Raw genomic sequence first — 22205 nt, 5'->3', positions numbered from 1 at the left:
TCTCATAGAAATTTACTTTATTTAGTGTGAGAAACAAAACACAAGAACAATGGCTGTAAAGAACAAATCAATAAAAAGTGATGTACATTTCTGGAAAACTACTTGACTTTCATTTCTAGCCACAGAGAGGGTACCTGCCTGGGAATTTAAATGCCCAAGGAAAATAGGGAATGGCTAAGAGTTTGTTGTGACTGAGTAAAAGATGCCATTATTTATTACATCCTGCTCCTTCCTAGCAAAAAGGATACAAAGGTGGTGGGGAGGGAAAGGATAAATCTCAAAGGAATTTACTAAACAAATGTTTATCACTGAGTTTCCATTTGTTCTTCAAAGATCTAAGCTGGGAAGGCAAGGCCAAGGGTGACCACAACTGTAGTCACCTTGAGATGATGAGAGGTCCTCGGAGCAAAAAAAAAAAAAAAATCAAGTTGAGACAGTTTGATTAGCCATGGAAGAAGAGAAAAGGGCACTAGGTTTCAGGGCAGGCAGAGCTAAATGTCAACAATCTGAAGGATAGTTGAGGAAGAGGGAGTCAGAAGGACAGAGAGACTCATTCTCCCAGGGAAAATATGGTGACTGACCCTACACACACAAAGGGAGCCTTAACGAAACTGCAGAGGACTGATTCTTAAACCAATCACATCTTTGCCAATCTCTGTCACCTGTGGAAGAGGAAACAGAGGAAAAAGTTAGGGATTTGTGAGGGTGAGAAGCCTAGAAAGCTTACTCCCTCCACTCTTCAATGAGCACAGTAGAATGTTTTGTTACTGTTTGTTGCCTCTAGGAGTAGGAAAAAGCTCGAGCTTTCTCCAGTATCACTGCCTCAAGGAACTAAGGGCAAATACAGGAGAAAGACAAGACCAACTGTTTCTTTTTTTCCCTCTTCCCTCAATATCCTAGAATTTGAGGACAGTACTTACTGTAGTGACTCTGCAGATTTGACCCTTGAACTCCGGGGAATAGCAGGCCCCACTGAGTGGACATTTCTCCACTGGCTTTCCACGGTAGATGGGCCGATAAGATGCAGCACAGATGTCAAAAGGGTTGTGCATGTCATAATTGAGCTGATAGGCATCCGTGGGGTTTTTCTCACAGGCTGACAGGATTTTGCGTGTCTAAGGCAGGGAAGGAATATTTTATTTAAGAGAACTGAAAGCTGTACACTAGAACTCAAATAATCTTATCACCATGGTTTAGCAGTATCTTTGATGCAAGATACAATCGTACTGAGTCAATACAGAATATGTTCTCTGTACAGGACCTAAGTGAAGGGGTAACAATCACCATTCCTTTTGTGTCAGGCTTTCCCCTTCTCAATGCTAAAGTGGTTCCATGGATCTAGACCCATACTCCTCCACCAAGTCTGGGAATTATTGGGGTCAGGCCTGAAAGGGCTAAAACTGGCTTTCACTGCCCAAGAAGAATGCCTTTGGAGAACACAAGTAATGGGACATGTATGTGGAGGTTAGTGGTGGTGGTAATGGGATATCTGGAGCTTAAGGACAGGAATGGGGTTATTCTCAGGTATAGTGGAGCTACTCCAGGTTGCAGGTCACTCTCACACTGGCACCATGTCTGAATAAGTTATTAATTCAGTTTCCAGGAATAAAAGAAGGCACTCATGCCAGTTAGTAAACAGAGGATGGCATTCTCTTGGCTCTTTTTGTTGAATGTTGTTATTCAGTGCTTTGTTTCAGAGGCAAGGACCTTGGTCTTCTACTCCCTCTGTGTAAGAGCAGATCTGGTTCCCTTATGCTCACTGAAGGAATTTCCATCTACCTGTTGAGCCACCTCTGGCTTGGGCCCAAGTTCCAACAGGCGCCGAGCAAAGGTGGCAGCTGTCTTAAAGTTCTTGAGCTTGAAGAACAGGTTGAGAGCTGTACGCAACACCAGGATCATGTGCACAGGCTGCAGGTTTGAGTGGGTGAAATAGGCTGCCATCTGGTGGACAGAAAGAGGAACATATGCCAGGCTGATACCACAGCTGAGATAAGTCATTTATAAGCTGCTACACAAGCACGAAAAACAAAACAAATAAAAACAGGACTATAAATAAAGCAGAGAGGACATGTTCCTCCTAAGTATGGAGGACTGATGGGATGAGAAAAATAGGTGGAGAAATACCTCCCCTCCTCACCAAAATGGGCCCCAATTTCTCTTACACCCCAGATTGAGATCTGGGTTTGGAATTAAAAGACTTCAGACCTATTGGAGGGTGAAGGGGAGGATGCCTCTGTACTGCTCAGAGACCCAGAGATCTTACTTCACAGATTCGCTTCTGCTGTTCCAGAGTCTCTTTGGGCAGCTTCTTCCTTTCTATCTCCATGGACAAACCCACAATGTACTCACGACAAATGGTGATGAGCTGCTGGGCCTGGAGAGAGGGGCAAAGGAAAGTCATGGTACAGAGGCAAGAATGCAGGGGTGCCTACAACTAGGACAAGCGGCTAGACCCTCTTACCTCTGCAATCTCCTGTTTGTTGTCCACAACAAGAAGTGGCACACTAAGTAAAATGGAACGGAATTTTTCCACAGCCTCCTCAAATTTGCCAACTGTGGTGAGCTGGTAGCACAGTTGCAACCGTTGGATGAGGTCATTAAGCTTCAGGCCCACTGCAGGTACTCCATTCTTCAGCCCTGCATCCTTCCTGGAAGGGAAAAGTAGGGAGAAGACAAGAGGACAGTCAGGAGTCCACTAAAACTCAACTTCTTTTTCTGGCAACATGATCACAACCACCCTATTGTGAAAGTAGCTGGGGAACAGGATGCAACAGGTGTAAACCAGACCTCACACGTGGTAAGCTGAAGATCTTTTCATACTAGGAGACCTCTGCTCTGGGACAATTCAGACTGTCCCTGAGGTCCCTGACCATCTGAAATATCTACCCCAAGCTGGAACATTCAGAAGCCAGGAGCAAGGGGCCTTACCAATTGCGATTAGGGTAGCCATACATGGAGGGCAGGCAGGGCAGAGCCTGATAGGTGGTTCGGCCTCGGGCATAGGTCTGTAGGAACAGCTGTTTGTAGGGGCCAAATTGGGTGACCCCCACCTGGTCATGAAGGAGCTGGAATACAAGAGGAAAGAAACATAAGGATTTTGGCCTGGCCACTTAAAAACTAGTTTTAACCTCTCTGTACTTGTTTCCTCATCAGTAAATTACACTCAATTATAGGACATTTAATCATTTAATAATACCTATACAGCACTTAGGACAGTGCCTGGCACACAGTCACCACTGAATAAACGTTACTGGTTGTTGCAGTGGTGATTGTTATTGTTATTATTAATATAACACATGGCTTAGTGTTCAAAACATACACCCATTCATGAAGGGGTGCTAACTTCACTGATGCGAGCCAGAAAGCAGGCTATATAAATGGATGGAAGACGGCTGGAAGGATCCACTTTCTGAGATTACTAGGCCAAGCAGAAACCATGTAAGAGGAAGGCCTTATGAGGCAGGTTTCCTCAAGCAAGACCAAGGGCTTCCATGATAAATATACACACTTCTGCCCTTGTGGGTAGGATAATTTCCATTTGGCTTAAATGAGTCAACCATCTCCCTGTGACCCCGGGTGAGGCTCACTCAACAAGAGCCAAGGTTACTTTAATACTTACCCGCATGGCTGTTTCAAAAGAGCCTGCCAGGATGTGATCAACTGGAAGCTGAGAGTTGTTGCACCAGATCTAACAAGAAACAGAAAACTCAAGCTAAGTGAAATTTTGCCCCTTCTCTTCCCAAACTATCCTACCCTATACCTGTAGTAGAAAAGTATGGATACTCTTTACACATTAATCAAGTATAGCCAGCTCAGAAACACTCATCCCCAAAGGGCTATGTTTCCCTGCTTACCTGAGTTGGACTGGTTCCCTTGGTGGGAGGCACAAAGAATCCATCCTCAGCTCCACCAGCTGCCCCAGGGGGTATATCCTAGGAGAAAAACAAAAAGTGAGTCATTTTTTAAGCCATTCAAGCACTTTGTTCTGCTAAATCTAAACACAGCCCTTTACCTTGTTCCCAGCCTCTACTAGGGAGGAGGGGTGGTGGTTGTAGGAAAAGACCCTCAAAATAGGAGCAGCTTTACCAGTAACAAAATGCTATACCAAAAGCTCCGAATCAGACAAAAAAGCTTGCTGCCTTTTCAGAAGCTGCCACTGGCACAACCCTGATTATCTCATTCTTCTTTCTTTCAAAGGGGAGATAAGCATCAGATTAGGAGGGTCTAGACTCCCTCCCTTTTGGGAACCTCAGGACACAGGTTGGGGACAATTGGGACACTGGCTTCCAGAGGAAGAAAAGGAGAGAACCTTAAAAGGTTAAGAATTCCACATACCAGCTCAGGAGGGAGCTCCAGATCTTCTTCTACATCCCAGCCACCTCCTTCTTCCTGTCCCTTGCCAAGAACATCATCTCCCAAACCTTCTGTAGCCTCCACAAATCCATCTGTAAAGAAAATCCAGGTTCAAAATAGATTTGCGTAGTGACACAATCTTAGCCAAAGGAAAGGAAAATGCTGGGAACCTTGTTGGTCCCACGGTTTGGAACCATGCAGAGCTGTCCACAACCCTATCCCAATGTAGGCAGCCCATCTGCCCTGAACAGTCCTGGAACAGCATTCTTACCTTCATCCAGCTGCAGCTCTGCATCCTCTCCCCAGCCCTCAGTACCAACAGTGTCAATGTCAATGTCAGCAGCCAGTGCTCCTCCCTTCCCTACATTGGGAAGGAACAGGAAGGAGCTGGTTTTAGACAGGCAAGTCTGAGACATGGCCTCCTCCTCTGCAGGTAAGGTGCATTCTTACAAAAGCAGGTGCCAAGGTTTTGTCCACTTACTGATTTGTTTATTACCTATTTTTGTGGTATATATGTTACGCTAACTTGTAATAAGTTTCACAGAGAAGGAACAGAAAAAGATGGAAACAACTGGCATTTCTGCTACCAAAAACTGCCTCTTAAGCCATTTTTCACTTACCAGCCTTTGGCTACCACCTCATAGAATTTCCTGCTAAGATCTTTGCTAAGTTACCACCACTACAGTGTGTACAAGGCATGAGGACATAGGGTAGGTGAGAGCAGATGGAGGAAAGAGTAGGGCTGAGCACAAAATGCCCCAGGATCTATTTAGGCTCTTAGTAAGGAGAAACGGCTTAGTAGACAAATCCAAGAAAATGGGGGGGGGGGGGGCGCAGGGGGAGGAGGATGGGAGCACACATCTGCATATACCCACATGACACAATTTGAGGCAGCCTCAATTTGCACCTTAAGATTTTATGTCATGAATGATACAAATTGAATGGAGAATATGATTACATATATGGTAAAACCTAAGGAAACACATTAAAACATTAACAGTGGTTGTTAGAGACAGGGACTCACAAATCCCTCTCTTCCCCTCCCTCTATTTTCCAAATGTTAATGACTTCGTAATGTTTTTATTTAGTTTTAAGACTGTGCCATTACTTTGATTGGCAACTCAGTGCTCCTTGACCCTTTACACAGAAAAAAGTACAGATGAAAAGGACAGAAAAGCTGATGGTACTCTCTAGGCCAGTGCTTCATAAAACAAACAACAAAAAAGCTATAGGAGAAGTGGGCACTTACCCTTGCTGGCAATGGTCCCTTCAAAGAACCCTTTGGACACAGTCAATAAGGGCCAATTGGTATCCAATGGCATGATAGGTGCAGGTGGCTGGAGCAGCTTGGCATTAGGGTCAATGTCTGGGATCTGAAAGGTGGAAGAAGTTTAAAAGCAAATAGCTCTCAAGGATCACATAGGGAAAGTTACGAAGCCTCCCCTGATCCCGTTTATTTCTCTGCCTCTCCCTGTAACCAGGTGGGAGAGCGACATTTGTAAGCCTAAAGTGTCCAAAGATTTCAGAGTTAATCCTGTAATGAGAGACGCTCATGTAAATAAAGACTCACTGTCTCCTTCTCTGGATCAAATGTCTCCTTCAGGCTCTCAGCTTCTTCATCTAAGCCATGGGTAGCAGCTGTGAGATAGGCCAGTGATTCTGCAGAGAAAATAGACTTTGTGGTATAGGTACATTTCCAAGGGAATACTGCTGTGGTAGGCAGCCTCCAAGATGTTCCCCCAGAGATCCCTGCCTCCCGGTATTCATAAACCCTGCCCTTAAGTGTGGGGTGGACTTGCTGACTCACTTCTAATGAACAGAACATGGCAGAAGTGATGGGATTATGATACAAAGACTGTTGCTAATCCAAGATTAGGATACAAAGACTATGGCTTCCATCTTGGATGTCCTCACTTGCTACCAGCTGCCATATTGTGAACTGTCCCATGGAGAACCCTACATGGCAGAAAATTGACATTTCCCAACCAACTGTCAGTGAGGACTTGAGGACTGCCTGCAGCCGCGTAGTGAGCATGGGACTGGATCCTTCCCAACTTGAACCTTGAGATGTCTGCAGCCTTGGTCAACACCTTGATTGCAGCCTCATGAGAGTCTCTGAGCCAGAGGCACCCAGCTAAGCCATGTCGCAAACCAGGGCAATCAATGTTTGTTGTTTTAAACTATTAACTTTTGGGATAAATTGTTGCACAGCAATAGATAAATAATACAGTTGCTTGTCCTTAAGATCTATCATCAGTGTTGACGAGAACCTTGGAATTGTCCCTGACTCCTCTCCTTCACATCCCACATACAGTCCTTCAATAAATCTTATTGATCCTACCTTTAAAATAAATGCCAAATCTGACCACTGCTGACCCCTTCACTGCCGGCACCTTGGTGCAAACCACACCTTTCACCTTTCTTGTTCCCAAACATATCTCAAATGTTAGTATAATGCTTAGTATATAGTGGGGTCTCAAAAAATATCCCTTGAATATATAAAAGAATAAATGAGTGAAACCTCCAAACTTTAAGTAAAAGAATAAAATTCTAATGGCACCCAACCAACTTACTAGGGTATCTGCTCCAAGACCTTTTAAAATCTCATGACTATTAACTATTTTCATAAGTGTGTTTGGCCAGTCTGAATATTCTAGCTGTATCTCTGTTTGACTTTGAAGAAAGTCTTCTGAGCGTGGTAGGAGAATGTTGTCTCTTGTGAAAATGCCCAATGCAGGGAAATACCTCACCACTATACATGAATAACATACTATGAAAAGAAAATACTTCCTAAGGCCTCAACAGAGCTAGTGAGTCCCGCACAGATACTTACTCTGGCCACAGTTCTTCAGGATCCGTACTCGCTCTGACACGTCTCCCAGGTATAGGGCATTCTGATAATGGCCACTCATGTCCTTTCGGATCTCAGCTGTACCAAGTCAATAAGAGAGACTAAGTTAGGTCTTCTCTCTTAAGTTCTCTCTCTCCTCTATTTGCCTTCCTCCTTATCCCAAGGACCTCTCTTCCCATTCTTAGTTTCTGGGGCCTCACCAATCTTCATCATCTTGCGAAGTTTCTCTAAGTTGCCAGTAATAAGGTATAGGAAGGAAAGTTTATCAAAGTTTTTGGTGCGCTGATAACACATTTCCACAATCTGGTGGTTCCCCTGTAGCAAAGCTACTTCTCCCAGCTTCTCCCAGCAGTTCTTGTCATCCAGTGCTTTGGCTGCTTCCAGAGCAATCTAAAGAATGAAAGTTAACAGCTTGGAGAATACTGTGACTCAAAACCAGGGACTACAGTCAAAGTGTTTGTGTCTAAATAAATCTCCCAAGGAACTCTCTAAACTTTCAATCACTCCCAGTATTCAGTCCAATCCTATTGAAAATCTTATCAATAAATAGGATCCCTCTGGCTCCACAGACAGAAGCATCACATCACATTATCATCCTCCTCAGAAATTTACTTTTACAACAAAATCATCTCCTAGTAGTAGTTGATCTCATAGGGCTGATTCTTGCTTAGCTACATTATTTCCTACTTGCCAGGCCTGAAGATCCACAGGGGCTTTAGGAAAGACAGAAGAAATAATAAAAGAAGGAAATTCGGAACTGGAAAGCCAATTTTCCTAAACCCTCTCCCCACTTAAAAATAATGCCTATAGACTCTAGGTCCCAAAGTTTAATAAGTACTCCTTTGTCTAAGCAGTCAATCAGCAAGTCAAACTTCAAGGAAATAACAAGATTTTCAAATTCCATACTATCTTGCTCCTGCTTTAGTAGTTATTGAATTCAGACTAAGTGAGCATGATAACAACAGTAGAAATGCTGTGGCAGAAGCAGAGACAGGAAAAGTGGAGATGGGAGAACAGCCACAGGAAGATGGTTCTAGCAAACAACTGAAAAAATCCCTAATTCCATCATACTGGCTAAAAAAGCAAGTACAGAATAATGCCTTCCCAATGCCACCCTAGCCCTCTCACAACTTCTCTACAACGATATGGGGCTTATGAACATATTTCTCTCACCTCAATGTTCCCACACTCCAGTGCCAGACTAAAGCGAGTTTTCTCATCCTTGACGAAATGCAGTGCCACCTCAGGATAGCCCTTCTTCTGGAGATAAGCAATGATAGACTGGCCTACTAGTTTGGCATTCCTCACCATGTGTAGTACCTAGACATTTGTGCGGGTGGGTAGGGCAGGAAACAGAGATCACTTATAGGTAAAAAGGAGTGTTGCTCTTCTCAGTACTCCTGGTATGCTTTCTCATTTCATACCTCATCATATTTTCTGTTGATCAGGGCCAGCTTGAACTTGAACTCAGTAGGATCAATGGTGAGCACCCGAGGACGACACTCCCTATCTAGGCAATATACATTGTTGCCCTTCACTCGTGTGACATAGATGGGTAAATCCAGAGTTCGGATGATCCCATAGTCCCTAAGAACAGGAGTTAGAGAGCACAACTTTCAGCAAGTGAGGGGAAAATCCAGCCTGTAAAGAAATGGAAAAAGGGACAAGCCCTGTGGCCGAGTGGTTAAGTTCACGTGCTCTGCTTTGGCAGCCCAGGGTTTCACTGGTTTGAATCCTGGGCTCAGACCTAGCACCGCTCATCAGGCCATGCTGAGGTGGGGTCCTACGTAGCAGAGGCAGAAAGACATACAACTAGAATATACAACTACATACTGGGGGGCATTGGGAAGGAGAAGAAGAGAAAAAAAAACATTTGCAACAGATGTTAGCTCACATGCCAATCTTTAAAAAAATAAACAGAAATGGAAAAAGCCTAGGACACAGCCTTTTATCTTCTCATTACTGTTTTAAGTGTCATTTGAACAGTGGTATAAATGGCAAGTGATTTCAAAAATGAGAACTAAATGTCATATTTACTTATTTTATTCTTTTGTATGAAGTGGGAAAAGATGAGGCAGATGGTATGATCTTTCTTCATAAGCTATTACTCTAGGAGCTAATAAACATGGCTACAGGAATCAGACCTAAAAATTAAATCTTAAGTTCTGAAACATAATCACTAGGCCACTATGGACAGTTAATTTCTTCCTTATAAGCTATAAGTGAAAGTAAGAGAGGGGTAGATGTGAAGAATTCTGAGGCACAAAGAAACGATGAAAAGTAAAAAATATTTTAAATTGAATGAAAATAAAAAGTTTACAAACTAAAACTTAGGAGTATAGTTAATGTAATACTTGATGGATAATTTATGGCGTTAAAATGCATCTACTGTATTAGAAAAAATACTGAAAACTAATGAGCTCTAATGCGTACATTAGGAAAAAGACCAAAAATTAATAAGTACCCATCTCAAAAACTTTATTGTTCTTTTTTAAAGTAAAACCAAAGAATGTACTTAGAAGGAAATAATAAAGCCAATAGCAGAAGTTAAGAAATAGAAAAAAAAAAACAGAGAAGTTCAATAAAGCAAGCTCTGGATAAAATTAACAGACTTCTTGTGAGGCTAACTAAGAAAAAAGAGGGGCTGGCTCCATGACTGAGTGGTTGGGTTCGTGCACTCCGCTTTGGTGGCCCAGGGTTTCACTGGTTAGAATCCTGAGTGCGGACATGGCACCGCTCATCAAGCCATGCTGGGGTGGCATCCCACATGCCACAACTGGAAGGACTCACAACTAAAAATACACAACTATGTACCGGGGGGCTTTGGGGAGAAAAAGGAAAAAAATAAAATCTTTGGGGGGGAAAAAAAAAAAGAGAAGATAGCAATAATAGGAATGAAAAAGAGGATATCACTATAGAGCCTCCAGAATGAGGATATGCATAAACTTTTTTTTTTTTTTGAGGAAGATTAGCCCTGAGCTAACTGCTGCCTATCCTCCTCTTTTTGCTGAGGAAGACTGGCCCTGAGCTAGCAACCATCCCCATCTTCCTCTACTTTATATGTGGGACACCTACCACAGCATGGCTTTTGCCAAGTGGTACCATGTCCGCACCCGGGATCCGAACCGGCAAACCCCAGGTGGTGGAAGTGGAACGTGTGCACTTAACCGCTGTGCCACTGGGCCAGCCTCTGCATAAACTTTTTAAAAGTGATCAAATTCTGAAAAAAATAAAATTTACCAAATTGACTAAAAAGAAATAGAAAACCCCTATAGTCCTATAATTATTACATAAAATTGAATCAGATAAAAAATCCTCCTATAAAGATAGCCCCAGGCCTGGATCACTTCACTGGCAAATCCTAACCCACCTATTCAAGGAAGAATTAATTCCAATCTTATACAAACTCATTAAAAGAACAGAATAAGGTATATTATTTTGCTTATTTTATGAAATAAGCACAAGTTCAATACCAAAACCTGACAAGGACAGAAAAAGGGAAATCATAGGCCAATCTCACTTATATATATATATACACAGATGCAAAAACCTAACCAAAATATTAGTAAAATAAAACTAGCAAGATCTGAAAAAGATAAAACATCATGACCAAGTTAGATTTGTATCAGGAATACAATGTCAGTCTAACATTAAAAAAAAATCAATTTAATTAACTACATTAACGAAAGGAGAAAAATCGTATGACTACATCAGTATATGCAGAAAAAGCATCTAATAAAATTCAATATTCACTCAGGATATACCAAGGAGATTCCTTAATAGATAAAGAGTATCTACAAAAAAATCTACAGCAAGCTTACATAACACCAACACACTGAAAGTTTGCCCTTTAAATTGGGAACAAGTCAAAAAAGTCTGTCATCACCATGTTTATTCAACATTGTGCTGCTGATCCTGGTCAGTGCAGTAGGCCAAGAAAAATATATAAAAGTATAAGTACTAGAAAAGAAGAAACAAAATTGTCATTACCCACAGATGCCATTATTATTTGTAAAGAAAATCCAAATAAAATACTAGAATTAATAACTCTATAGCAATGTCTCTGAAATAAAATGAAGCAGTTCTGTTCATCAGAGGGTATCATAGAGAGAATCAAAAACACATGGTATACAATGGGAGGAGATATATCTGTAACACATAGCCCTGAAAAAGGACTGATATTCAAATATAGAAAGAACTCCTATAATTTACAAGGATAACTCATTAAAAAAAATGGATAACAGACTTGAACATAATTCACAGAAGAGGAAATCCTGATGGATGGGCAAATGAAAAGTTGCTCAATCTCATTAGGAATCAGAGAATACAAAAGTAAAATTACAATGAGATACCATGACACATCTACCAGATAGAAAAAAATAAGCCTGACAAAGGCAAGTGTTAGTCAGAATGACAAGGATGGAAACTTTTATACAATACTAGTGGGTGTGCAAATTGGTACAACCACTTTGGAAAGCAGTTTCACATTATCTATTAAATGTGAAGATGCACATACTCTATGACCCAGCAGTTCTGCTCTATGTAGACACCCTAGAGAAAAGTATGTACGTATGCACCAGAATACATGTAAAAGAATGTTTAAAAGAACACAGTTCATAATAGCCAAAACCTAGAAATCATTCAAATATCCTTCTAGGGTAGAACTGATACACTGTGGTATAGTCATATGATAGAATATTACACAATAATGAAAATAAATAAATTCGAGCTCAACATGGATGAATCTTAAACAAAACATTGAGCACAAGAAGCAAAACATGAAATAATACATTCAGTATGATTTCATTTATATGAAGTTTAAAACCAGGCAAAATTAAATATTTTATGACACACACTAGTTGGTAAAATTGCAAAGAAAAGCAAGGAAGAAATTACCATACAAGTCAGAATAATGTTATCTTAGGGTGGGGAATAGAGGGAGTTGTGATCAATAAGGACCATGTGGCAAAGGGCTTCTGGAGTGTCAAAACTGTTCTATTTCTTGACTTGGGTGGCAGTCATACAGATGTTCACTATATAACCACTTGCTATTTTCCCTATATACAATCTATGTAATTTTCTATATTTGTGTCATATTTTACAGTTTTAAGAGTTAAGAAAGAATATTCTGATGCCCCTAGCACATATACACCAGACAAAGCTTTTCCATGACCAAAGTTTAGGACTTCAGTTACATCCCTTGAGACAGGACAGTGATTTCAAGAAGGCACCTTCTCTCACTCTGTATTCAGATAATTAACTTACCCTGTGGTGACGGCATATTTGATGTGGTTGCTTGTGGTATAGATAAACACCCCACTCTCATCCCAGGCCCCACTCTTGACACGAATGTTCTCATGAATGTTACATAGAGCCTCCAGTTTGCGGTTACAGATCACAATGGCTGTAAGAGGCAAAGGGCATGAGTGCTCTGCTGGACAGGGTGAGTGAAGTAGACTGGCAGGGATGGGGAGGGAAGGACTGGTCTCTAAATCAGGGTGGATATAATGAAGACTTACCATGTTTGGCCAGTAGTGCTACATGGGACATGTCTGCTGACCAAATAACATATTTCACCTTGGAAATCTTCACAGATGCCAGAGTCCTGGGATAGAGAGAGAAAAGTAAACATGAATGGACCTAGGTTATGACCTACTTTCTTTTCATCTCCAAATTAATGTAAACCCCAATTTCTTAAAATAACAGCAAATAAGCATTCTCTGTATTGTAGTTCAGTGACTTAAACATTTTGGCTCACACTGGACACTTTCTCTTTCCAACTCTCTGCCCCTCATTCCCATGTATTATTAGGGATTTGTGTATGCCTGTTTTCGCCATTGAACTATAAGCTCTTTTAAGTACAGGAACTGTGTTATTCATCTCTGTATCCCTATCATTCTAAGTCCTTAGAGCATTCTTTGTTCAGATAAATACTCTAAAAACAGGTAATAAATAAACCCCTCGTTGTAAAGCTAGTGTATATGTACAGGATGGAGAGTGATCACAGAGGGGAAAAAAGTGGCTATAGTCTTGGAGTTATACAGCACAAGAAATGGCCAAGTCGCAAGGCAAACTCACTTGGGGGAAAAAAGTTCCCAGTAAAGATACCCACTCTCCCCCACTACGTGCCTATCTGCTTAGGGGCACCTGACACGTTACCGCTTCTGCTGTACATCGAAGAGTGTGATGGATTCTGCGTCTCGAAGCAGGAGGTTGCCAGTGCCAGCGTAAAAGATCTCATCACAATTGGGCACCTGTACCTTTTTAGTAATCTCATTCTTTAGATTCTTGATCAGAAGCTGAAATGAGTATCAAAGGTGGGGTTAAGAGAAGTGTGTATATAAGATGACAACAGCTAACAACATCCCTCAGCAATTGTTCCTTAGCTTCAATAAACAAAGTATCTTTTTTTCCTGTCTGGGTCAATCACCACTCCCAGACGACCTTTCCAGCCAAGATCCTCTCCTCTCCAAGGGCCTTGATAGCTCTTTTTTTGTTTTTTTTTCCAATTGAAATATCCTGAGAAGTCCAACTAAAGTCTGAATTCCTCGATCAACCAGAGAGAAAGACCAGCACTTTCTGGGGCTCAAATCTTGTTAAATATTTTGAGAGCTTTGCTTATCTTGTTTAGCACCTATTACACTTGAAGCACAAATGAGGATAGTAGGATAAGGAGGAGGATCTACTCATCCAGCCCACCTATTTCAAATTTGATGCTTTTTTTGGCTCCTGTGTTGTCAAGAGTAACTTTGGCTTGATTCTTAAGCCCAGATCCACAGTGATCATCGACCCAATCAAATCAATTTTAAGGCCTTTTTTCCTTAGGTGTGACTACGGATAGAGGTAGAAGTGAGACATGATCATTAATGCTCAGGGGAGAATAAGGAATAAAAATGTTCTTTATTCTGCAATACACAGGCCACTGCCATCACATTCCCCAAATTAGCATCCCCTTTAGTATTAACTCACCGAATGCATCCGATCTAAGACAGCAAATCGATTTCGAGCAACCCAAACGGCTGTCAGGCCTGAGGACCGTTTCCCTTCAGGAGCTGAGAAAAACAAAATCAAAGGGCGGAAGCATGTGGTGAGCCACTGGCAGGTGACAAAGCCAGGTGCCATGGAGCTGCCAGTCTTGCTGGCTTCCATGTTGGCTTTGCAAGTTCAGCTGCTTCCTAACTAATTCAGCCATAATCTGAGGCTATTGTTAGTGACTTTTCCCCATCAGTCCCCTCCAAACTCCCAACTTCCACCCCTGCCAAGCCTCTGTTCTCCAGGCCAAGTGGCTGCATTTCAGCCAACACCATGTACTGGCAGAAGGACCGCCCATCATGGGAGACAGCGTACTCCATCAAGCTAACGAGCAGGGCCTCACTGGCCAAGCTGTGGCACACTGCAAGCAGCCTGTCAGTGTCATTGGACCTCCTACCTCAACAAGCTGGAGTGGAGACAGAGCCCCCTCCCCAGGACGCAGCTGCTCTGCTGCTTTTAACATGCAAATGCAGACCTCCTCTTAGAGCAGGGTGGGGCAAAGTGCTTCCAACTAAATTTTGACAGGCGAGCTCTATACTGGGCAGTATTTAGCACCAAGCTGTTGCTCCGTAAATATCAATAAATCATTCTTATTACCCCGAAGAAAGTTACAAAATGTTCCTCAGTTCCCAAACATTTCACTAGCTGGGAAGAATTCAGAATGGGCTCCACTCTCTGGGAAACTTCAAGGGGGATACACAGAAGGATGTACTGAAATACTCTTTTATCTATTAGTGTCAGCAGAAAACTGGACAGAACGTGCTGGTCAGCCTTGCTTTGTACTTCTCTGGCACCTAGGAGTGACAGGCAATTTAGAAAGCTAATTCTTATCACAAGCAACACTCCCATTTTCCAGGGACTGGGGAGCCATGCTATTCAACCTCTTGCTCTCTTCTCTTCCTCCTCCTCTCTGCTGCCCATCACTAGGCTGCAGCTTTACTCCTTTACTAAGTATTACCTACCTTAAAAGATGAAGAAGAGAAAATAAAAGTGGTAATAAAACAAAACTAAGCTATTTTAAACTCTATTAATTGTAAACAGATGGGGAAAAAAAGCAAGGGGGTGGGCAGAGAGGGAACAAATCAAAAAATTTGTTCAGAAATGACTTAACTGATTAATTTATAGGGGCAACTCAATTTATGGATACCAAAGCCATATAGATTTTCTTTCTTCTTCCCATGATCACATTCAAAAGAGAGTCAATCGTATTAGCAGCAATAACGACACAGTGATACCTGCAATAGGGACAGAGCTAGCAAAATATTTCTCAGAATTTGTCAGTGGAGTCTAAAATATGCAAGAATGCTGATAAGAGTGGGGACCCAAGGAATAAACTTCTGACCTATAAAGCAACTGGAGGAAGTGAACTGGAAGGAGCATAAGCAAGACTCAAATCTATTCTGAAAATGTTCTGTCAGCAAATTCCAGTAGTAAAGACATCAAGAAGGGATGGTGGTGATGGAAGAGGTAGGCAGGGGTCTCAGCTGGATCCTGGGATCCCTGGCAGGGTGTGGGGCTGTTAGCAGCCTCATCTTTTTGACATGCAAAAAGGAAGCAAATCGAATCTGGATGTGGATGGGAGAGCATAAATTCCTAGTCCCAGGATGAGACAGTGCAAGATTGGAACCACATTTTTAAATAAATGAAACTACCAGGGTGAAAGTCATATCAGCTGACAATAAACTAGGACAACATGCTGTGCTGAAAGAGAAAATGGAGAGTTTCTAATAACCAAATTATAAAATATATATATCTAGCTGGAGTAATAAAATGGAGGAGGAACATGAATATTTCACACCATGGTCGTCTCTGATGCAATTGTCAGCAGCACCTGCCAAGAGACATGAGTGATGTGGCTACGGCCTGGGGATGGAATGTGAAAAACTCGAAGAGGAGTGATGATGTGGGTGAGGAGAGCTAGAAGCAGAGTCGGGTAGACAAAGAGAACGCCTACCATCAGGATTCTGGGAGTCAGCATCCTTGGGGATGGTGTACAGGTCATAGGTACTATTCTCTAAATTGCTGGCTCTCTGTAGAGGAAAGGGACAAATTAAATTGTTAGTGAGAGAAATCCAAGACAGCAGTTTATTCTGACAGAGAAAATAGTCCCATTGCACAGACAACAATCTGAAACTATACTTTTCTCACCCTTCACCTGGAGGTCATTTGAATATTTCTACAGCTAAAAACTGTGGGGCTGGTGGCTAAAGAACTCAGCATTCATGTCACTTTATTTTTTTCATCCTCCAAAGATGCAGAAATGATTTGAATGAAAGCAAGGATTGCTCTCTGTTCCACAAATTAACAGACTATGACCCTAATATTCTGGTGCTCCACCTGAGTATACTCATCAACTTAAAAGTCTGTTTGAAGGGGGGAAAAAAAAAGACATCAAAGAAAAGACATTAAAGAAAATTGCCAGGAGAAAAGACTATTAAGATACTGAAGAAGGACCAGGATAAGACACTAGAAGTCATATGGGGAAAGACAGGTTTTCATTATTTTTAACTTGGAAAACAGGGCACTAAAGTTAAAATATCATTTCTTTTCTTTCCCCTCAAATTGTATGGCAAGAAATGAGGAGGGCTACTTTATGACCCCGAAGGCAACACCACTGAAAGGAACCACACTCAAAACCAGCTCTACTGTTTTCACCCAAAATGGAGGGATCAACATAAGGGATCCTTTCCATAGAATATAGTCCTAAACTCTCAAATTACTTTTAGTGATCTGGGTCATTCATCTTGATGCTCATTAAGTTTAGAAGTTGTTAGCCTTATGAAAGACGTAAGTCCACAAACCCTTAACATGGTTATGACAACTGAAGTCCACCTGGTTTCAGCCTCTGATTACTGTGTTAGCTCTCTCAAAACGACCACTCAATAGCTTCTAAGAAGCCATCAGAGATTCACAAAGGGCATGAAAAAGAGACCTATGGGAAGCAGGGAGATCCTAGGAGGACTCCACGGATTACTTACCGTACACAGTAGGACGGCATTTTCTGCTGGATTGTACGACATATTGAACACTGGAAACTTGGAACCACTAGAGATATCCATAGAAAAAAGGGAAAATAGGGAAGAGGTGTAAGGCTAGAAGAAAGGAATTCCTCCTATACCTCCTACTTATCCAGTCTTTACACATATACTCACCACTTTTATAGTCAAGAATAAAAAAAAAATATTGTAGGGGCCAGCCCAGTGGTGCAGTGGTTAAGTGAACACGTTCCGCTTCGGCAGCCCGGGGTTGGCTGATTCGGATCCCGGGTGTGGACATGGCACTGCTTGGCAAGCCATGCTGTGGCAGGCATCCCACATATAAAGTAGAGGAAGAATGGCGTGGATGTTAGCTCAGGGCCAGTCTTCCCCAGCAAAAAGAGGAGGATTGGTGGCAGATGTTAGCTCAGGGCTAATCTTCCTCAAAAAAAAAAATATTGTATCTATTCTCCTTTAATGCTTAGGGACTTCCCTATCTAGCTTTGAGGAGTTTTAAAAAAGCAAACCCTAGTACAAGTCAAATTATTCAACAGTAGGTAGGGTTAGGATTCACTGTAACGAATGGAACTGGTTCTTCTTGGGTACAAATTCCTACACATATTTGCAGTGGACACCACAGAGTAACATGATGTGATTTGTCTCTGGCTAATTTCTCCTGTCCCTTAGAGTGTTCACATAAACCCATCTTTTTACTGTAGTGATGCTGGAGGGTGGTTATCAAACCCTCATGCCAAAGTTTGCCACCATGAATGTTTCAGCATGCTGATGCAGCTGGCTTTCCAAGAGGACAGTTCCTTTTGCCAGGCATCCCAGAGGTTATGATATCTTCAGAGTTAAGAGTTTCCAGAGACATATATTTTGGTTTAGAGTCGTGTGCATTTTGCTGGAAAGCAAAGAAGAGCTACAAAAATACCGAATAAAGGGAAAAAGGCCTGTCACCATGTTTGGCTACTCTCTACCACGAAACTTTCTCTGGTTTGCAAGAGACCTGGTAAACTGTGGCAGTATAATTTCCTCTCCACAGGATCACTAGCATTCTCAACAGGGGAACTCCCATTGTCCTCACGGCCACCTCTTTGCTCACCATACTCCTAGGGATTAAACTCAGCAGCTTCAGCCAATAGGGATTCCATCTGTGACAGGCAGATGAGATCCAAAATACCATTAAAAGAACAGAGTCCAGTTTGTGGGTATTGTATCATGGTGACAAGTGAGGGTTTGGAGAGAAGAAACAAGTCTGATTTACCTCCGCAACTGCATCACAGCCACATCTTTGGAGCTGTTGAAATCCAACTGACGTAAGAATCGGTCCTTGACATAATGCAGCATATTGCCATGAACAGCATAGGCTGGCCGTTCCCGTTCCAGTTTAAACACAATCATGCCACCATCATGGCCTGGGGCACAGGGAGAAGAGGAGAAAGAATCAGCTGCAGGCAAGAAAGAAAGCTGCATACACAAGGATGAGGATTGTATATGTATGCCAAAAACCAAGCAGGCAACTAAATGCATCCTTTATTTGCTTAAATTCTCACAATTCTTGGAATCTTTATTCAAATAAATTTCTGTGAATCCTTTCCTAATACTCTGTCACACTACCACATTTAGACATGCTCCTCTGTGTTCTGCTAATGCTTTATACAAACCTCTGTTATAGTACTTACCATCTTGCACTGCATTGTTTAGGTCTATCACCTCCACTCTACCAAGAGCTCCGAGAAGGCAGAAATTACAGTAATTTCCATCCTTCCACAATCTTTAGCTTATAAGAACATAAAAGTAGCTGCTGAACAAACGGATGCTAGTTTAAAAAGTCTTTCTGGTTCTATTTTTTTTTTTTTGGTTAAGATTTTATTTTTTTTTCCTTTTCTCCCTAAAGCCCCCCTGTACATAATTGTATATTCTTCGCTGTGGATCCTTCTAGTTGTGGCATGTGGGACGCTGCCTCAGCGTGGCTTGATGAGCAGTGCCATGTCCGCGCCCAGGATTCGAACCAACGAAACACTGGGCCACCTGCAGCAGAGTGCGCGAACTTAACCACTCGGCCACGGGGCCAGCCCCTCTGGTTCTATTTTTAAAAAATGTTTGGCTTTTTTCCCTACTAGCATCTTTCATCTCTTAGAGAAACCTTCAATCTTTGTCCTCCTACTCTGCTCTCCACGCATAAACCAGATCATGTCACTTCCCTAGGCAACACCTTCCAATGGCTTTCCACTCATTCAGAATAAAATCTTAAATTCTAACCATAGCCTACAAGGCAATGTAGAATTTGGCCTGCTCTTACCTCCTATTACTTAGCCTCTTTACTCACTATGCTCCTACTGGCCTCTTTGACGTTCCTCAAACGTGCTAAGCATCTCTCATATCACAGTCTTTGCATTTGCTCTTCCCACTGACAACGCATTTGTCATTCCCCTTCACTTTCCTAAACACTTGCTACAAAGTAGCCGACCCCACACTCATCCCTCTCTTTCTCCCTTACTTTTGCTTAACTCTTCTTCAAAGCATTTCTCACCATACATTGTTTTAAATGTTTACTGTTTTATAGTAAATACAAATACTACAAATAGAACTTCCATAAAGTCAGGGACACTGTTTTACACACTGCTATAACATCAGCACCCAGACTAGGGCCTAACATTCAGTTTGTATGTGCTAAATGAAAGAATAAAACTCAGCTTCTAGCTCCTCAGTCTGAGAACTGCAATTGTCTAGTATTAGCCTCTTATGTCTCCTAGGAACTAATCAGAGAATGGGCTTTAGTGCTAAACGGATCTTGGTGGAGAAAACACTAAAAGAATTCTACTCCAAGAAGGTAAGAGGAAGGGCCTGTGGCTGAGTGGTTAAGTTCGCGTGCTCTGTTTCAGTGGCCCAGGGTTTCGCCAGTTCGAATCCTGGGCACGCACATGGTACTGCTCATCAGGCCATGCTGAGGTGGCATCCCACATGCCACAACTTGAAGGACCCACAACTAAAAATATACAACTATGTACCGGTGGGCTTTGGGGAGAAAAAGGAAAAATAAAATCTTTAAAAAAAAAAAAGGTAAGAGGAAATAAAATGAGAAAAGCAGGGGCTGGCCCCATGGCCAAGCGGTTAAGTTCACGTGCTCTGCTTCGGCAGTCCACGGTTTCACTGGTTCAGATCCTGGACGTGGACATTGGCACTACTCGTCAGGCCACGCTGAGGCAGTGTCCCATATGCGACAACCAGAAGGACCCTCAAGTAAAATATACAACTATGTACTGGGGAGATTTGGGGGAAAAAACCAGAAAAAAACAAAAGAAGATTGGCAACAGTTGTTAGCTCAGGTGCCAATCTTTAAAAAAAAAAAAAAAAGAGAGAGAGAGAGAGAAAAGCTTCAACCACCTGGCTCTGAGAATTCTATTTCTCCTTGTCATCTTACCATACATTTACCGGAGACAAAGTTAATGGAGAATCACTCTCAAGTCTTATAAACTTCGAACCAAAACAAGGAAAAAGAAAGAAGAAATGGCCCTTACCTGCTGCAAAGAGGTTAAGGTTGGGGTGGGCAGCTAGGACCCAGAAACGATCATGGTCCCTGCGGAAGGTCTGAACCCCAGTCCTAGGAAAGCAAAAGGTACACACACAAAAAAATATTAATTTCTGAGGAATTTTCAGCCCATCACATACAAGAGTATTGTGTGGTAAGCTGATTAAAAAATTAAATCAAGGACTGTAAACTGTATATCCTAAGTAAAAGGTAGTCATGATAAATTCTACACCGGGGAACAGAAAGAGAAAACTTCAACCTGACTCTATTATTTTGATATTTCAATTCCTCCCATTCATCATAATTTTCTACTATACTACTTTCATTTCATATTTCTTATTTATCTAGCTACAGAAGAACATGCTTACATTTAGAGGAGAAAAAGAATACACATGGAGATTTCTATTTGATGGAAAATTTGTAATTGTTAGCTGATCTCTAGGTGCCTTCAAGTTTTCATAATATATGATTTGTCTTTTCTACATGCTGAAGACAATGAGAAACAAACAGAAGTGTTCTAATCTAAGTTTTAAAAAGAGAGAAAGAGAGAGAAAGGGGCTTTCCCTTGGGTTTGGTCACACAACACTGAAACTTCCTTACCGCTTAGACATATCCCAGACTCGGATACTCTTGTCCTCAGAATTGCTGAGGATCAACTCTTGGCGAGGGTGGAAGACAGCACAAGACACATTGTTATAATGGCCCCGACAGGTATCAACCTCCCATGCCTTTGATTCTGAAGGACAAAAAAGAATTAGGTCATCACAACCCCCTACTACTATAAGTTTGGGATTTGGAATTATGACATACTCTAACCAAATGCTAGGTACTATTACATAATGCTAAGTTAGCAACTTTTTTCTAATTGGGCAATTTTCTTCATTTAAGCCTCTGAATCTTTACATATTACTTTGTTCTTTCATTCTGACCCTCCTATCAATTACAGCACCTCTTCTCCACCACTCTTTATCCCTTATCCTGCTTTATTTGTCACTAGCTGCCATATAGAATAAACCTAAGGTCCACAGGACAGAAGTTTTATCTGGTTTAGTCACTATTGTATCTCCAGAGCCTTGGACAATGGTTAATACAAAGTAGGTTCTCAATAAATATTTGTTGAATGAATGAATTATTACTCTTAACTATGTTCATACTGTTCAAAATCAGGATGCCATCACAGGAAAAAAGGGAATGAGGCAATTTTCATGCTCTCAGGATTAGCATAAGACAACCAACAAAGGTAGGAAGATGGGTCACTGAGTCCAAACCTGGCTTCTTCACCTTGCTGGCCAGCAGTCAATTTTTTAGACATGATATGGTGATACTGTCACTGGTTGACTCACCATTCATGCGCCAGATCTTCACTTGACGGTCATCGGCCCCAGATACAATAAGGGGCATAGTGGGATGGAAGGCAGCCCAGTTTACTCCACGATCATGACCCTATGGAAAAAAAAAT

At 41.8% G+C, this 22205-nt stretch overlaps 1 protein-coding gene across 2 annotated transcripts in view; it reads right to left on the bottom strand.

The window, feature by feature from the left end:
- COPA (COPI coat complex subunit alpha) overlaps window positions 1-22205 on the bottom strand; it is a 39541-nt gene continuing 17336 nt past the window's right edge. Inside the window, exons 8-33 of one of the 2 annotated variants that reach the window (XM_001914729.6) lie at window positions 22090-22189; window positions 21347-21482; window positions 20736-20818; window positions 18479-18629; window positions 17215-17281; window positions 16191-16266; window positions 14174-14256; window positions 13364-13503; window positions 12724-12809; window positions 12470-12608; window positions 8629-8791; window positions 8378-8524; window positions 7405-7594; window positions 7187-7282; window positions 5924-6012; window positions 5603-5726; window positions 4625-4714; window positions 4336-4445; window positions 3855-3932; window positions 3620-3688; window positions 2929-3065; window positions 2462-2648; window positions 2264-2374; window positions 1780-1941; window positions 921-1115; window positions 1-662 (exon numbers count right to left, since the gene is read on the bottom strand). In XM_001914729.6, the coding sequence (XP_001914764.3) occupies window positions 603-662; window positions 921-1115; window positions 1780-1941; window positions 2264-2374; window positions 2462-2648; window positions 2929-3065; window positions 3620-3688; window positions 3855-3932; window positions 4336-4445; window positions 4625-4714; window positions 5603-5726; window positions 5924-6012; window positions 7187-7282; window positions 7405-7594; window positions 8378-8524; window positions 8629-8791; window positions 12470-12608; window positions 12724-12809; window positions 13364-13503; window positions 14174-14256; window positions 16191-16266; window positions 17215-17281; window positions 18479-18629; window positions 20736-20818; window positions 21347-21482; window positions 22090-22189 (3069 nt within the window). In that variant the 3' untranslated portion in view covers window positions 1-602. Of the gene's footprint in view, window positions 663-920; window positions 1116-1779; window positions 1942-2263; window positions 2375-2461; window positions 2649-2928; window positions 3066-3619; window positions 3689-3854; window positions 3933-4335; window positions 4446-4624; window positions 4715-5602; window positions 5727-5923; window positions 6013-7186; window positions 7283-7404; window positions 7595-8377; window positions 8525-8628; window positions 8792-12469; window positions 12636-12723; window positions 12810-13363; window positions 13504-14173; window positions 14257-16190; window positions 16267-17214; window positions 17282-18478; window positions 18630-20735; window positions 20819-21346; window positions 21483-22089; window positions 22190-22205 lie in introns of both variants that reach the window. The other variant, XM_023640888.2, reaches the window with a different exon arrangement.

Source organism: Equus caballus, chromosome 5, assembly GCF_041296265.1.
Source record: "Equus caballus isolate H_3958 breed thoroughbred chromosome 5, TB-T2T, whole genome shotgun sequence".
Taxonomy (NCBI): domain Eukaryota; kingdom Metazoa; phylum Chordata; class Mammalia; order Perissodactyla; family Equidae; genus Equus; species Equus caballus.
This window is presented reverse-complemented; position numbering and strand designations above follow the sequence as displayed.